The 17,407-nt window shown below is 39.7% G+C and overlaps 1 protein-coding gene across 1 annotated transcript in view; it reads right to left on the bottom strand.

The window, feature by feature from the left end:
• Positions 1-1,212: 1,212 nt before the first annotated feature.
• The window catches only part of SLC9A2 (solute carrier family 9 member A2), a 33,702-nt gene continuing 17,507 nt past the window's right edge, over positions 1,213-17,407 (bottom strand). Inside the window, exons 4-12 of the mRNA XM_035316473.1 lie at positions 16,104-16,321; positions 14,597-14,799; positions 12,775-12,864; positions 11,300-11,370; positions 9,659-9,820; positions 8,937-9,033; positions 7,583-7,714; positions 5,592-5,685; positions 1,213-3,789 (exon numbers count right to left, since the gene is read on the bottom strand). Of these exons, the coding sequence (XP_035172364.1) occupies positions 3,419-3,789; positions 5,592-5,685; positions 7,583-7,714; positions 8,937-9,033; positions 9,659-9,820; positions 11,300-11,370; positions 12,775-12,864; positions 14,597-14,799; positions 16,104-16,321 (1,438 nt within the window). The 3' untranslated portion in view covers positions 1,213-3,418. The remainder of the gene's footprint in view (positions 3,790-5,591; positions 5,686-7,582; positions 7,715-8,936; positions 9,034-9,658; positions 9,821-11,299; positions 11,371-12,774; positions 12,865-14,596; positions 14,800-16,103; positions 16,322-17,407) is intronic.

Below are 17,407 nucleotides of genomic sequence, written 5' to 3'. Positions count from 1 at the left end.
TTCTTAAGCTTTTAAATTGTTATGCAGCAGGGTTATCTTCTGTTAAACACCTGTCATTTCAATGGACCTTGAATTACACTTCAGTACCAAGCAGTACAGCCATTAAATTTGGTCTCTTATAGCAAACTATTCTTGTTTTCTCTTCCAAATATATGCTTAAAACAGATAAATGGATGTCTATCTACACTGTAGACCTTGCTATACCTACTTTCTTATCCTATTTGCTGTCAATTTTATAGGCCTCAGAAGCTGAAGGGGAAAAGAAACTCTCAGAGAACCCTAATTCACAGTGTAATATATATTTCCTACTCTCTCATCCCTAAAATTGGACAGCTGGGCATTTACCAAAGCAGTAAAATATTGATACTACAGAAAGCATCGGGGAGTCCATATGGAAACAAACAACAACAAAAAAAGTGTGGATATGGCAAATTTCCCAGTCAGTGCTGAAGATGTGGTTTTTCTGAAGTGAAAAGCGTGTCCCCAGTCAATACACATTTTTCTCCATCAGATGGTGCTCCAGGACAGCTTTATTGGGCTTCTCTTTCTTCAGCAGACAAGCTTTGATACAACGTTAAGGAAAGGTGTCTTCTGCCAGCTGAAGATAGACTGGCACTCTGGGAAGAGGCAAAAGTGCTATTGAACTTGTTTACCCTTTGCAGGAGAGAAAAAGAAGAAAAACAAGAGAGACAAACCTCAGACCCAAACCAGAGTGTGAGTTGAATGAGGGGTTGCCTGGGACGTAGCCTGTGTCACCTGCAGCTGTGTTTGCTACTGAAAAGACCACCCAGGGAAGCAGTTCCCAGAGGTGATGAGGTCTGTCCCAGCAGAACCAGAAAAGAAAGAGCCTGAAAGGGGTGGGAGGAGCAGGAGAGGGAAAGGGAGGCAGTGCTTGCAAGGAGACAGTCCCAGGAGATGTGATTCTGCATTGCAGTGTAACCATGCTGGAGGTTTACCTTGATGCTCCTCTTATGAGGTTCTCAAAGTGCTTTGAAAAGGTAACAAAGTGCTGGTGTGTCTTGAAGCACCAAGAAGTTAAGACCATATTTCATAAGAACAACCTCTGTCTTTGTGTTTTTACAATGGGGAACCCAGTTTAAGTACCAATGATCTAAGCAGGTCCTGTACTAATGAACAACAAGCAAAGCTGTCAGGTTGCTGAAACCTGCATTCATTATTTAAAATTGTGCCAATAAAACCAACAACCATTTAAAAAAATATGATGTCTTTCCCCAGACACAAGCCAATTACTTGGTCATTACCAGCACGTGAAGGAGAAAGCTCCACAGGGAGAAAACTAAATGTCGATGTGCAACATTTTGCATTTATTTATTTGGTCAGATTTCAGATGAGTCTAAACAGTCCCATCTGCGGAGAGGTTTCAGAACTGAAATCCAAACTTAAGTCTTCTTTCTTATTTAATCATTGTATCAGTAATGTAGTGACAAAGTACTTGCTGGCAGTTTCACAGCTGAAACATTTGCCTGTAGAAAGACATCCAAATTTATTTTTAAAGCTTACTAGCTTTGTTAGAACCCAGTTTTATTTCCAAACAAGTGATGATCATTAAAGGGTAGACAAATATTGCCTTCCACAAAAATCGTTTTTTGAAAATAGCCATGAATGCCTGACTGAGATTTCTAGGGTTCACGTAGCCATCTCTCTGCAGCTTAAAATTTGCATTTGACAAACAGCAGAAATTACATAGCCTGAACAGAGGAAAAAGATTAAAAGACGTGACAATAAAAGAGTTCAGGCAGGTCTGACATTTTAAATACGTACATGAAATGAATATTTTGGAAAAGATATTAAATGAAGGAAAGCCATTATCCCTGTTTATAAAACTCATTTACCATCCTGGCCCACAAACATTTGAAAGAAATCTACCCCGTGATTTTAAAAGGAAATTTGATTTTTAATAGTTCTTTCATAACGAGCTTAAATAAAAAAGTGAATCTTATTGCCCACAAATTTAGAAATGTGCTAACAAAAAAAAGAGAAGTTATGATTTCACAGTGTACATTCTTAACTGAAAATTATGGATTTGTAACAAGAAGAATGAAAATGATTTTTGCATTGTGCTGAAATGTGTATCTGTGCTGAAGCAAGCTCAAAACTTAAGATAAAGTGGGACAGAAAGTGCAAATTCCTGAGAGCTATTAAGTATCATTTATTTTAATGCACCCTCCCTTCTCATAGGCACTCAGATGACAGCCATTTACGCTGGGGTGAAGAAAGTCTGCATTTCTTATGGTTATTAGTAAGGTGCACACTGACTGCAACTGATTCCAGAGCTCTCTGGTGCTACTTTTACTCAACAAGAAGGAACATTTTTGTTCCTTGGAGTGCATAGCCCGAAGAAAAGATAATCATTCCCCCTTTACAGACAAAGGAACAAGAAGTAAAATGAGTTGACCAGGTTCACAAGCATGAGTGAAGGAGCTTTCTTGAACCTCAGTGGTCCCAAAACTCAAACAGGGCACTGCTGGTTTTGTCTATGTGCAGTGCTCTACAACTATTCTACTGCTGTGTTTGCACTGCCATGGAAAAGCTAAGGTGCAAAAAGCAATTTTGAACAGTAACATTTTTTATCTACTTGAAGTCTCTTTTTAGGGCTTCTGGTGTCCTTTTAAGTGCTCTAGTCGTGCTGACATTAGTCAGAATCAAGCTTCAGATTTCAGTGAGAATTCAGATTTCCCTTGGTGATTTGCAGTCTAGATTCAAAGGCTACATATAGCCAAAAATTAAAAAAAAAAAAAAAAAAAAAAAAAAGTAAAAATTCAAGCTATTCAGGTCTTGTCTCTGTTGCAGCTTCTCTCTATAAACTGTGCAATTCTGCTCCAACAGCTTGCTCCTTCTCTTCTTCCTCTTTTTGCACATCACAGCTCTTCCAACAAACTGGGCTCCAGGAATATATTTATTCTTCTTATGAAGTCTATATGATAGGTGCATTGTGCAATTTTCAGTGTTACTCATATTAAAGCTCTGGTTAAAACAAGTATTGTTTGATCATAAATAAAACCTGAAATGATATAGGTTTTTGTACAGAACCCCTTCATCACTAGACTTTCACGATTTTTTTTATGGATAGCTGGGTATTGAACTTGCATGACTTGGTTCCACAGGAGATGATGTGATAAGGCACGTTTCCATCCTATCTTAATAGTGGATATAATGTAATTAAAGCATTGCCATAAGTTATTTATAAAAGAGATATTTTTTTAATGTTCTCAGTTTTGCAATTGCTCCAGTATTCCTTTCGCTTAGTTAATGGTGTTGACTTTGTCCAAATGGAAATGCTTAGATCCACATTAAGGTTTCTTTTCTCTTTAATGGATCCCGCTGTCTGATCAGATAGTTTAGAATCCTAACTTGATATGCCCACTGCTTATTACCAATAGTTCAGTTTCTGCTGTGTTCAATACGGCTGGTTCTCAGGCTTATTTCTTTGTCTTTCCCCTTGTGATGCCTGCCTAACCAATCGTGGTGGTGGTATAGGTCTTGCCGACCCATGGTCTGCAGTCAAATCTTCCCTGCTCAAAGTGCCAAATCTCGGTCTTGTCAGCAGTGGTTGCCTGAACCCAATGGACGGCTGAGGCAGGCTGCCCGGCTCCTGCTGCTCTCCTCGTCCGTTCTGGCTCCCATCGACTTCATTCTTCCACTCCATCCTTAACTCAGACGGTGGCCGCTGCTGTCTCAGTCTCTGTTCTCTCAAGATTTTCCCTGCTCTGGGTCTTAAATTGAGCACCGTGGTAGTGGCATCCATTTCAGAGTCACTGCTGTCACCCACTGTTGATTGAAAACAAAATTAAAATTTGACACAGAAACGAGATACTCTCATCCTCACATCCCATAAGAGGCATTTCCAGGGCACTGCACTTAGAGGCACTCTAGAAACTTGACTTTGGAAAAGTAGCATCAATGTTCTACCAAGCAAAGGATCTCCCAAGGGCAATGGCCAGCTAGCTGGGAGGAAACATCCCATCCTTAATACGCCTAAATGTAAGATATCAAAGAAAAAATACAGGGCAAATCTCACAGTTTGCAAGTGCCACAAATTCCTTCAGCCCCTCACAGCATGGTAGAAAATGGGCAAGGGAAAGCTGGCATAACCATTCAGGGAATACTCTTAAATGATAACTATCAGGTAAGCTCAGCTGGAAACATTTTGGGTGTGTGTATGTGCAATATATTTTCCCCAGCAGACTTCTTTTTAATTATTTAACATCTTCATCAAAACTTGTGCACTTCAGTCATTTGGTAATCATTTTAACAACTGTTTATGAATGACTCAGATTTGTTCTTAGGCTCACGTCAGATATTGTGTTTTAAATAAATCAAAGCAAAGAATTGCATATTGTGCAACTGTCACAAGAGCAACTTCCATTAATAACCTACATGTTAGTTCTTTTAAAAAGGTGAGGAAGAGGTCAACAAAATCTATCACCATATAATTGTCCATTCACCCAGATAATTTTATATCAAGGAAGGTCTTCATCATACTGTGTTTGTAGGCTTTTCTTCTCCTAAATATGTCATATGATATATATTTTTGACAATTGAATAATCTGGAGGCATTTTTCCTCTTTAGTATCTAATTCTAGGTGACAGTAGGTGACCTCTGTAGACATAACTATAGAATAAAATGCATCTTACATTCAGGAGAGCAAAGATGTAATTAACAAGAGACAAAGACATGGTCTATTGCTAAATTAATTTGGAAGAGTGGGAGACTAATTGGGCTGGGGTGTTGTCAAGAAATTTTAGTGAATAGGCAGAGATTTAAACTTCTCAACAAGGGATCTTGATGATTGCTTGGCATGAAAGGGAATGTTCCTGAGCATAGTATAAGCATGGTAATGCAAATAAAAGCAATGTATAGAGTTGACTGTTTTCGCATCAAATTTTTGCCTTCCTCCAGATTTTTTTTTTAATTTCTTATTTTTTGTTTTAGAATTCAAGAACTCCAAAGTGAAACACTTGTGAGTTCAGGCATAAAAATAAATAAATAAATAAACATTTGGGTTGTATACCACAGACTTTTGAGAAGTTCTTCATGAGATCTATGAATCAGACCTCATGTCCCCATTTTCCTCGTTGGTTTGGTTCTCAGGGCACTGTCATCTGCTCTGACCCCAGTAAGAAAGGAAACCACATAGGGTCACAATCCAAGAGAGAGATCTAGGTATTATCAAATAAAGGTGTGGAGAATAAGCAATGGACGGAGTTTCTGGTGCAAGTGTATCCGGCTACTGCTTGCTCACATGAGGAGATGTGCTGTGAGGACCACGCTGCTACAGCATTTGAACTGAGAAAGCCCCGCAGGACTGTTTGTTGGGGTATTTCTCTGCACTAAAATACCTGCTTTAGAACCCATCATTTTTAATGCCCTAAGACCCCTGCTAAATATCCAGCACCTACAAAGATTCTATGAAGGCATTAACTCTAGAATGAAAGCACTGCACCTGAAGCAGTTAAAATTTATTTCAGTATTAACATGCTGACTTCTTTACATCATCCCTGGAAAAGCTTTCCTTCTATGTAGGCAAGATGAGTGCAGCATAGTAAGAGAGCAGAAAATTTTCCATTACCTCTGGAAGATGTTTTATTTCTTACACGTAGTTTCTCTGGGAGTTTAGTGTTTTTAGGAAGTGAAAGAAATCTTTTTGTATTTGCAGCAGCAGCCTGTCCAAAGAAGTAAGTAAAATGTTAAGTTACAGCAGACTGAAGTACCTCCATAGTGTATGTTAGATAAACAACCGAGGCTTGAACAGACTTAGGTAGCTAAAGGGCTAGAGTAGTTTGGGATTAGCTAATACGTGATCTTTTACTATACACTCAATTAACACTTACTGCTGGTCGAGGACTGTGCTAACTAAGGCAAGGACTGGGTATTCTCAAGAAGCTTAATCAAAGCAAAGCCTAGTGTTATGCCCTCTGAGATCAGAGTTAATAAATATATGCTCTCTAACCTCAACCTTACCTGTACACGTTTTTCAGAGGAAGGCAAAGCATCATTTTATGCAATTGCAGTCTGGAACCTTATTAGTCAGCTACGAAAATTAGCTTGAGATTGAAGCTTGGGCACAAGAAGTAATCTGTATTCTGATCCTGCAAAGACCTTATACATATAAATGACTTTTACAGTTGACTAGTCACACTAGTTGATGAGGAAGTTAGGCACCAGTGTGACCATTTACCAGTGCAGGGCATAAAAGCCTTGTTTTCCCAAGACTAAGCTCTAAAGTCCCTGGTGCAGAGCACACCTCTGGCATGCTCTGGCGAACACTTCCTGGAGCATACGAGGTACTTTCCAGGACAGGGTGATTTTTAAAAAGAGATTTCTCAAGGGTATCCTTTCTTTCATTTGTATATGAGGACCTGTTTAAAACCTTTGTAATCTACCAACTCTCCCTGCCTGCACCACCATCATTGCATGCTCAAAGGGTGTGTGTAAGGAAAATCTACTTTACGTTAGACATTTTTCATCTTTTGATATTTTTGTGCTTCTCAGGACCACTTCTGTAGTCTGGCCAGGTGCACCAGGCACGAACCTACAGATAACACTTCTTTGTGTGGTGAATTTACTCAAGGATAATTATTTTTAAAATAACAGTCTGTGCATTTTAAAAAGTTGGGGGCATCTTTCTCCCTGCCCCCAAAATGACTCAGTCCTGCAAAGTGTCTTCAGTATTCCTCATAAAAAATCAGCATATGTTACTGTGGTTGAGAACACCAACACAAAGATCATTCAGAAACAGACTTATTGCTGCAACTAATGCCACAGGTCACCCAGGTGATAATTACAAATGGGATGCAGCACTCGTTGTAGACATCATTATCAGCAGCCTCAGTAGCTGAAGGACAAATGTATCATTGAAGTTGCAAAGTGTTCTTGTAGCATGAAAATACATGTTTATAGGGTGGTTAATTTCCCTCCTAGCTAAAATGGGAGTATCAGCTTCTCTGTTGTTGCTCTGTTTGGAAGGTCTGAAGTTTACAATGATGGCATAAAAGGATTGGTTCAGAGTCAAATGTCAACATGACATGCCATTTCTTGCAGATGGAGGGGTTTTCCCTATCCTGTGTAAAAACCTGAAGGCCTGACCACTTTTTAAGAATCCTAAGGAGATGATGGCAGTTTTCAAATGGAGTGCTCACCCTGTCAAACTTGACCAGTAGTTCTCCTCATTCCCATATTTTGGAGCATACTGCAAGTAGTTTCTCTGCCTCAAAGTAATTTTCTACCTCAATCATCCACTCTGCATCAAAATACTGACAGAGAATTCTGACCATGCCATAGAAGTACACTGTGTATGGAACCTGCTCAGCTCCTCCGAGATAAAATCATAGCAGCACATCCCACTCTTACCCACTCTTAAATTCCACAGTATTGAAGGTTTTCTGAAGGGCTCAATGCAAACTAAGGGCCCTCAGTGTACAACTGAGGGTGTAACGGTGACATTATATGTGCTGTTGTCTTTCAGATTTGGGATTTATTTTTTCGGCACTTCAGATTTTGTTCTGCATGGCATTTAGCTACCGAGAGCTGTTTTCTATAAATCAACTGAAATGCAAGTACCGGTCTTTCTCTTGACAGGCTGTTAGTTTTCCTTAGGCTCTCCCTAAGGCTGTGCCGGCGACGGATCAGAATTTCTTTGGCCTGCTTCTCATTTGCATCTGCAGCCAGGCTATGTCGGTTATATGACATTGTCTGAAACAGAAAAGCAGTGGTTACATTCTGAAAAGAGCAATGTCAAATGTTGAGCTATATGAATAGTACAAAATAGGATTTGCTTTAATATTTTAATAACCACCATAAATCCTTGCAAATAAAATCATATTCAGGATGATTAAGAACAAGGACAATAATTATGCGTGCATTTTTTTAGTCAGAGGCTTCGTGAGCAGCTTCTTGTTTTTTAAGCCTGCTGATATTTGTAATGAAGCAGAAATTGCAGAAAGCTGACTTAATACAGTATTTACCCCCAACGTTGTACTAGCTCAGTCAATGTCAATGGAGGATGCACATTTGAAAGTGGTAAGATGAGTCACCTAGAGGGAAGTCATTTTTACCTCCAGCAAGTTGAAGCAAACTCCACTTTTGAATGTTTTCCAAGGGCGCAGACATTCAAACTACTTAGCCACAGGAGGGTAAATGTGAAATGTCCTTTTGCTTTTATTTCACTGTTTTTCCAGCTCATCACCTCTGCTCTTAATACAAACAACTTCTCAACTGGAGGTAAATGGGAAACCTAATCCCATATCATGAGGTGACCAAAATACTAATAGAAGTGGGACAAGGTTGGATTGAATTTGCACCTTTCTAAGTAATGGAAGTATATTGCAGGTAATAAGAGAAAAACATGAAGCTTTATCAATAGTCTAAGATTAAGTAAGCAATTTGCATAAAGGATCATGAATATGTTGCTCTACATATGACAGCAGATTAATAGACAACAGTAGTAAATAACAGGATTAATTATTATGCTATAGTACAGCAGATGCTGCACTGGCCCAAAGATGTCATAGAACCATAGAATATCCCAAGCTGGAAGGGACCCACAAGGACCACTGAGTCCAAATCCTAGCTCCACGCAGCACTACCTGAATCAGAACCTATGTCTGAGAGCAGTGTCCAAACACTGCTTGTACTCCAGCAGGCTCGGTGCTGTGATCACTGCCCTGGGGAGCCTGCTTCATGGCACAATAAAGCTTCAGGAGCAAACCCTGCTCAAAGGTGAACCCAAGACCAAGAGGTACAAATTCACTGCACAACAGTCTTCTAATATTTCATTAGCACCTGAGCTGACAGTACCGTTAATGGAGTGATCAAAAGGAAGACTGAAAAAGCAGAAAGGCAATAAGGATATTATTATTACAGTATAATATGTAAAAGTACTGGGGTATTTAAGTATGCAAAACTTCATCCTTACTCGATGTCGTATTTGGTAGAGATTCTTTGTTAGAATTTCCCGCATGTTTTCCATTTCGGTGGGAGACAATGGCTTTATTTTTCCTTCATGATATTCACTGTGGCAGAATAAAAACAAGCAAACAAATAAACAAAACCACACACACACACACACACACAAAAAAAAAAAAAAGGAAAATACATGAAAGAGAGAGAGAGGGAAAGAATATTTTTATGATTGGAAATTACATTTAAACTATTTTGTTTGATAGAGTTGAAAACAGCATTTTAAAACAACTGAGGAAGAGGTAAAAATGTAGCAGGTAAAGAATGAAACCTTGATCTCATTTGAGTCAAGTGCTAAGGCTCAAAACCCACTCTCCAAATGCTTTCACTAAATAGTAAATTCAACTAAGACACTTTTCAAAATGTCCCTCAGGCTTCCCTTGTAGCTCCTAGTAGCAGATGTGCAGGCACTGGTTTAAATCCAGCTCAGTTCTAGGCAGCAAATCAACATTCCCTGTGAGCTGCGTGCAGCTGCCCTTGTAAAACTACATGGTCCGGAAGACTGAGGCTCACAGTACTTTTTATGTGAGCTGCGAGTGAAACGCTCCGGTTTCACGTCTGCTTACTGTTCGTGGACACAAAGTGCCCTAAGTTAAAATGATTATCTTGCCTGTGGACTGTGAAATACATTACACGAGCCCACCACAATGCTCAGCCATGCTGGCCTAGCTGGCTTACCTGAGAGACACCGACGATGGGACTTTGCTGATCATTCCACTCTCTGCCATCTCGATGGCATGCTTTATTTCCAGCTTCTTGTACAAAGAAACAATGCTGGATTTGGGCTGGTTCTCCCGGATGAGAAGTCTTCGCAGGTATTTATTGTCAAATTTTTTAAACCTGTATGAGAGGCAAACCAACCCAACCAGTTAATTTCAACTATGCATAGCTGAGGAAAGCTGCTATACTGTAGCTAAAGCGATTGTGAAGTAGTTTATGCCCTTGGAATATGTGCATATTAAGAACTTAGGGCTGGGTAACACATAATCAAGGGTCAAGCTCATCTTTGCTTCAGATAGTCTTAACCTATGTTTTGGTTCATCTGTTAAAGCACATGTCCCTGGCAGCAACATTTAACTTTTGGGTACTATGTGTTATTGGACAACATTGTTTCTAATTCTCCATTTTCACTGAGACAAAGGGAACATTAAATATTTACTGTAATAACAAATAAAAGGTCTACATCTGCACCCACTGCTTTTTCCTTTGAAATTTTAGCTTGCTCTTGTAAAACTTCTGAAGTTCGCCTTTTCTCTAAAGCAACCACAACTCTCTTGGATGCTTAGTGAAAAAACATTGATTAGAGCCAGGGTGACTTTGTTTGTCAGAAAATATTCTGCCCTCCAGTCATTCTGAAATTATTCTTGAATTTCAGTCAGAAGTGTTTCTGAAGGTCACAAAGAGGTGGAACTCTCCTTTGCTCCATAATCTGTTGGTTAAAGATCTTACAGATTGGAGGAGAACCTGGCTGAGTAAAAAGGTTGTACCCATGTTATCCATCTGTCAGGAACACATCCTCTGTCATGCCCTCTAATTATTTGGAGAGCCTCTCCTGCTGATGCTCTTTCCTCTGTACAAAACACTTAAATTCTTATTGGAACAGTGACTAGAAGGTGGGTGAGCAATGCCCATGCTTTGGGGCCAAAGGATTTGGATGAAAAAGAATGTACTTATGCGAAAAGGGAGTTAGATCCAAACAAACGATGATGATGATGATTCAGCAGCTAAACTGAACACACGAATAATTCAGGTATTGCCAGTGGTAATCTCCTTAACTGACACTAAGTCCTAAATAATACCATCAGGAACTGTGGAGCTGCCTGCCATTAAGATCTCTCATGCACCTCATGCCAGCCAGTACCTTGATCTTTCTAGAGGAAGTCCCAAAGCTTTTGTTTGTTTCTCATCAACTAGGGAACTAACCCCGCATTTAACACCACAGAGGCATACAATTTGCAGCAGCATCCTGAGCAGGAAAGCCAGCTCGGGATGAAAAGCTCAGCAGACATACAGGAAATGCTCTGAAACTGTCAGAAATAGGGAGATTACACTCATCCTCAGAAGGTAGAATACTTTACCCTGGGATCAGAGGGCTATGCTTTTTCCCAGCTGGAGATTTTGTCCTGTTTGCTTGTGGTTTAGTTAAAAAGACATTGTTTTTCTGCCTTCTCTTTGTAACCCACACGTTCTAAAAACAACCACCCGCTTTCAAGAATGAAATGCTGAAAATGAAATCTGATGCCCAACAGCCTTTATTTGTTGCTGTGGAGCCAGTTTAGTCTCCCATGTATAACAAAGAGTTTTAAATGCCATTCTTACTTATCTCTCCAAAAGTTGTGACCCCAGTGTCCACACACATCTTCAATTCCCGTCTTCACATGATCAAAGAACTAAAGGGGAAATGTTGGATCATTACACAAACTTATAGACATAATTTGGTTTGCCCTCAGATATTATTATTTTTCAACTTCAAAACCGAAAAGCCTAGTCAAAATTTGGGACAATACTTGAATTTAACGAAATGCAACTAAATAATGTTAACTAAATGCAATCTAAACAAGTGCAGGCTTGGCTTATGGATATTGAAAGGGGTCTGTCCTTGCCTCCATTCAAATGCCATGGAGGGCAGCATGATCTCAGAGCTGGATTCTGTTCTTCTCCCATCAGCTCCATCAGCTCACAGCCCCAGAAGGACAAAAGTCAGCTGCCAATCTCCACATCAATCTTGCTGATCTCCTACCTAAATCTGGAGGTAATTTGTTTTTCCTATATTTTCATTTCTTTTATGTTCTGTAACCAGTCGGGGCTATGCCTGGGCCTTCTCCAGGGACTTCCCCAGGCTTGACAGTGAGCCAGGTATGACTTTGTGGAGACAGCCTGAGTGGGCAGCAGGTCCCCATACCAGCACTGCCCTTCTGGATGCACAGTCTAGAGCTGTGAGAGCCAGCACTGGGTCCTGAGCTCCTATTTCAGAGGACTGTGGTCCAACTTCACCTCAAAACATCCTGAGCCCCCAGTATTGGAACCACGCTCTTCCTCACTCTATTACCAATTACAAAAGGATGAGCCAGTCCATCTAAGATTTCACTGGATCCCGAGAGGTGGCTCACAAACAGCTGTGCTCTTGATTCAAGTACCATAGCAGGGGGTCTATAAAATTCAGAGACAAATCCTGATAGATATGTGTAAAATGTAAGTTCTAGAAGTACTGACTAGATTTGGTTCTTTGCTGAATGTCACCCTTCTTATTCCTCAATTTGGAATTTAAAACCACCTACAGCAGGTATGCTGTAAGTAGAAATACATTCAAGAACATGCACAGCTAATGAGCCACAATAATTAGACATACACATACCAAATACAAATCCACTGAGAGGTTGGTGATGTGAGAGTTAAGGAAGTTTAAATGTGTCTTTAGAAGGAGTTTACATGTGTTTAATTAGACTAACTCAAACACAATGTGATGTAATTAAATTGCCAAAGGTTTCCTAATGTAGTCAAGTTCTAAAATAACACATCTCCTAAGAGAAACAAATTACAAGATAACTTACCTCAACAAGTAACAAAACAAGGTGAAGATTCCCAAATAATGATACATAACTATGATAATTTTGATAATGATCAAAATTTAAATATAAGCTCTACAGTTATTGTGCTTAAAACAGCTATAGAAAAGAAATCTTAAAGAGTGCATTTATCTCTGTAATACTGTATGTTAAATCTCTCATCCTGAAAGTCATTAGGAATTTTATCTATATGAAGGTTTCATCTGTAACACTGAAGGTGCAACATACCCTGTTATAAATTTCTTCACTGACAGCAGGTTGCTTTTTATTTGACCTTTTGACATCAAGAAACTCCACCAGTGGACGAATTGTTATTCCCTGTGAAGAAAAAAGCAAATATTTCTGTGTTTTTCCATAAACATAAAGGAAAAACAAAACCTTTTGGTCTTTTTCATCTCTGTCAGAGCAGTGAAAAAGGCTGTGGATAACTTTTTTAGCTCCAAAAATTTTCTTAACTCAGGTACTCAAATATGTCTCAACAGTAGCACTAAAATTGCTATTGAATGGCTGTAGAGCAGACCCATGACACCAAGATTTTTGGTATATATGTATCCATGTTATACTATTCTTAGAGAAAGAACAAATGCTTTGGCTACCTCTAAATGATATAATGATTTTTAACCATTATTTGTGGAAGAATTTACATAATGGTTTATTTGTATAGGCACACTGACACAGGAGAGAGAAATGAATCTAATGGTGTCGAGATCAGTCCCTACCATCCCAGACAAGCATGTCATGTATTGCTATTCATAAATGAATCAAGCTTTATCTCACAAGTAGTTAGGTTTCTTTGCCCCATTGCTCATACTGGAACACTCCTCCTGAACCTCATTGTTCTGATAATTAGAAAGCTGCTTCTTAATTACATCATGGTCACTTTGTACCACTTTGTTCTTGTGCCAACATTGTCTTTTTGGCTTGAACAGTGTTCCTCCTTCTCTGGTGTTCACTCCCTGATATAAACAGTAATTACATTCCCTCTTCTCCTTCATTTTGCTGAGGCCAAGACATTCTGGTCTCCTTTCATACGGCAGGCTTACTAGTCCCATGATCAGTCTAGAACATGACATTGTTTTCTCCTGGAAATACCTGTCTCAGTATATCTTGAGATCATATTTGCCTTTCTTCTGTCCATATTGCATTGGTGGCTTAAACTTCACACCATTATCAATCAGTACACCTGTGTCTTTTTCCCTATTTTTTTTTCCAGAATGAAAGGTCCCCATTTCATAAGAGAAATCCCTAGTGAGAAAATCCTTAACAGAACACATTTGCACTTACTACTGTTAAATTTCATTATATTTCTATCATATTGGTCCACATCTGCTCTCCTTTTCCTAGCTGCTTCCCCATAAGGTTGTAACCTGCTGAGGTCTGTCCTCAAACACAATCATCACCGAAAGGCTTCTATGTCACGGTCAGTAACAAGGATATTAAACAAAACAATCCCCAGGAACCATCCTTTGAGGAGTTCCATCTCATCAGCCCCATCTGTCCAGGGTGGTCAAACCCTGGAGCAAGTACCCAGAGAGGCTGGGGGATCTCCATCCATGCAGATACTCAGAACCCAACTGGCCAATACCCTGTGCAACCTGATTGAGCTCTTGCAGGTAGCCCTATTGTGGGCATGGAGTTGGACTAGAGACCCTCAGAGGCCCCATGCATCTATTTCCCGATGTAGGAGAAATTGCCAGCTCCTTCCTCATTCACTTTACAATCATTCAAAGCCCAGTCTAAACCTCATTTTAATTAACAGGCTAACAAACTCCTGTGTTGCAGCTCACCCCCCTCCCCCCCCTCCAACCTCATAGGGTTTTAAGTGCTTAATGCTACTTACATGTTCACATAAGTACTTAATATCTGGCATACTTTTGCTACCTGTCTGCTGACTGCATAGCATTTTTTTCTAAGTATGACCATGGAGCAATACAGAAGTATGTTCCTTCAAGTATGTTCCTTCCAGTAACTTAAGACACCTGATTTTCTACTCATTTCTTATTTACAATATGTTTGAGAATGAAAAGGTCCAGAGGAGGAAAGGTGTTACCTGAATGAAAACAGTAAAGAATATCACCACAATAACAGCAGTGATGAACAACTTCTTCCTGGGGAACACAGTAGAAGGAAGCAGAAACACAAGTGAAAAACAAATAGCTCCTCGGAGACCTCCATAGGCAATAATAAATTGGTCCTTAAAAGTGAGAGGAATTGTCCGGAACACATTAATGATCTGAGTCAGAACAAAAACACCTGAAAAAAAAACAAAATGGAAATACAAAAAAAAAAAAAAAGAGAGAGAAAAAAAGGATAAATTAAAATTGCATGGAAATCCCCCACAATACTAATATTTGTTTTGAAACACCTTTATTTACTTCTTCATTACTTATTATGGAAGAAATGAAATATTATATGGCAGCTTGAAAACACAACAGAAGAAAAAAAAATAAATTCCCAATAAGTATTGTCTTAAACATATATACCTCAGGTCAGCTGGATTTAGGACCTGAAGCACCTAATTGAGAGCCATGAGACAGCCACTATGCCCCTTCAAAGCATCAATGATTCTTGTGTCAGTATGGACTGAGGCAACTAAATTACATTTTTAAATGGGATTTAAGTGCTTTTGAACACATGGTCTTGTTAAATCTGTGCTTTGAATTCTGCAAAATCCTAGTCAATCTCTTAATTTTACTGTATTAGGCAGAAAGGATGGAGGACTGGGAATGGAAAGAGAAGATATCAGTGAATGTGGGTGTACCAAAGGCACAGGCTCCAGACGTGGGGCATGGTGGAGTAAAGGCATAAAGGCAGATGAAGGGAGCAAGCCTAATGGCCCTGAGCTGAGGGGCAGTCAGGCTGGTTTTCAGTATAAGGTATTAATTATGGGGTTACATGTGGTGGAGGGAAAATAGTCCATATCTGTGCAGTGAAGGGAGACTTGGGATCTGGAAGCAGAAGTGAGGACGCAGTCCTGAACATGAGCTGCTCGTATGCACAGAGGGGCCAAAGTATTACACAGCAAAGTGAGATTGAAGACCTATGAACCTGACATCTACTTTGGTATCAAGGTAAAAGAAAAAGAGATAATACTGCAAATGCAGCAGGGTCAAGCAGTTTCCTCGCATAATATGCCTGAACAACACTACAAATACAGCATTTCTTGTTTTGATGTTATTAATGCCAATGATGGGGAAAAACCCAAGCCTAGCAAGCATTAAAACAAAAACAAAACCTTTTTATTGTTGCAGAACTGATCATCCCTTTAAGTCAAAATGGTTAATTTGTAAATAAATGTGTAATTAGATATACATACTCTGATTACCATGCCTACTGCTTGTGCCTTCAGATAGGCAAGATCAAGACCAAACTGATGTTTGGGTTCTGTTCTGGGGAAAGGTGGAAGCTGACCCTGAGATCTAGGAAACATTATAAATAAGAAGACCATTCCACAAGCTGATGGGACTCTACCTAAAATTTGGCATTTTCTGCTAGAGGAAAAGTGGTAGAAGTTTTCACATGTAAAGAACACGACGTGCAGTCTGAGACTTGCTTACCCAGTGCTCTCCAGATTAAACAGAAAAGGAGGGTGAAGCTAACAAAGGCCCAGTTCCACTCATGGTTCTTCCCAACTGTGGACACTCCCATGAAAATGAAGATTAAGGTCTCACTGACACTGCTCAACATCTTCATAAAATACTTTATCGTTGTATAGGATTTTTGGGAAACATTTTCCTCCACGTATTTATTCATGGTCATGGCGCAAGACGTAATCCTGAAAGGCAAACATAATCCTGTATCATTGACATGATTTCTTCTCTACCCTCTCTCATTTCTACAGAATACTATCCACTTTTCCATAGTCCTCTTTAAATTACAAAATATGACTTATTCCACCACCAACAAATCTCAAAGGTATAGACTCAGTGAAACTTCAGCCTGGGGCATTATTATTATTTGTTTTTCCCCATAGTGGGAAGTTTTCTGAGAAGACATCAGTATATAGAGAGTTTTGTCACATACTAAATTCATGTGATCTGTGCAAGGGTCACTCAAACAGTGTGTTAAGAGAGGCAGATCTGAGGAGAGCCAAGGGCAGCCCTGGAGAACATGGAGTTATGTTCCTATTGCTGCTGAAGGGCATCAGACAGATGTCCTTCAGACATCAACAGACAGGATGGAAACTGTCCTTGGGCAGGATTTTACTCCTGTCCCATCAGTAGTTACCCTCCCAAATCATTCCCCCTTCAATGGCAGTGTCTGTAGCTAGCTCCTCTTTCCTGGCAAAGTAAGCAGCAAGGCTATAGAAAACTTCTCCTCCACTCTAGGACTCTGCTTGCTTTGTGTATGCACAGAGCTGACCATGGCTTCAGAAGTAAAAAACACAACCAGAAATCATGCTGGTGCTGTTGTACATCTAAAGCACTCACAAATTAATGAAATTCACATTTCAACTGATATGTGAGAGAACAGACAGGGACCTATGTCTACAGGTCCTTCCTCTAGGCCTGTTAGTAAACACAGGTTCTTAATCAGCAGGAAGAGCAAAGCAAAGAATGACATTACTGTTTGTAATCCCACAGTGCAGGGATGGCTGAGACTATTCAGCTTTAAAGTCTTCAGGCTTAAAGATGGTTAGCAGTGCTGGCTAGAAGATAACCTCGGGGTGGTGTCTCAGAGTATGGTAGCACTGTCTGAATTGCCTAATAATCATCAAGGTGGGCAACTAGTGCAAGATGATTTGAGAAACAGCCGTCGTTCTTTGTTCTTTCACCTAAGGCAAAAGCATGTCTTCACTCCCTGCAGCCATGTCTTTTCTGATTTCCCAGTTAAAAACAGTATTATACACAGCCATGTATTG

This window comes from Oxyura jamaicensis, chromosome 1, assembly GCF_011077185.1.
Source record: "Oxyura jamaicensis isolate SHBP4307 breed ruddy duck chromosome 1, BPBGC_Ojam_1.0, whole genome shotgun sequence".
NCBI lineage: Eukaryota > Metazoa > Chordata > Aves > Anseriformes > Anatidae > Oxyura > Oxyura jamaicensis.
Note: the sequence above shows the minus strand (reverse complement) of the source record. Positions and strands in the feature narration are given on the sequence as shown.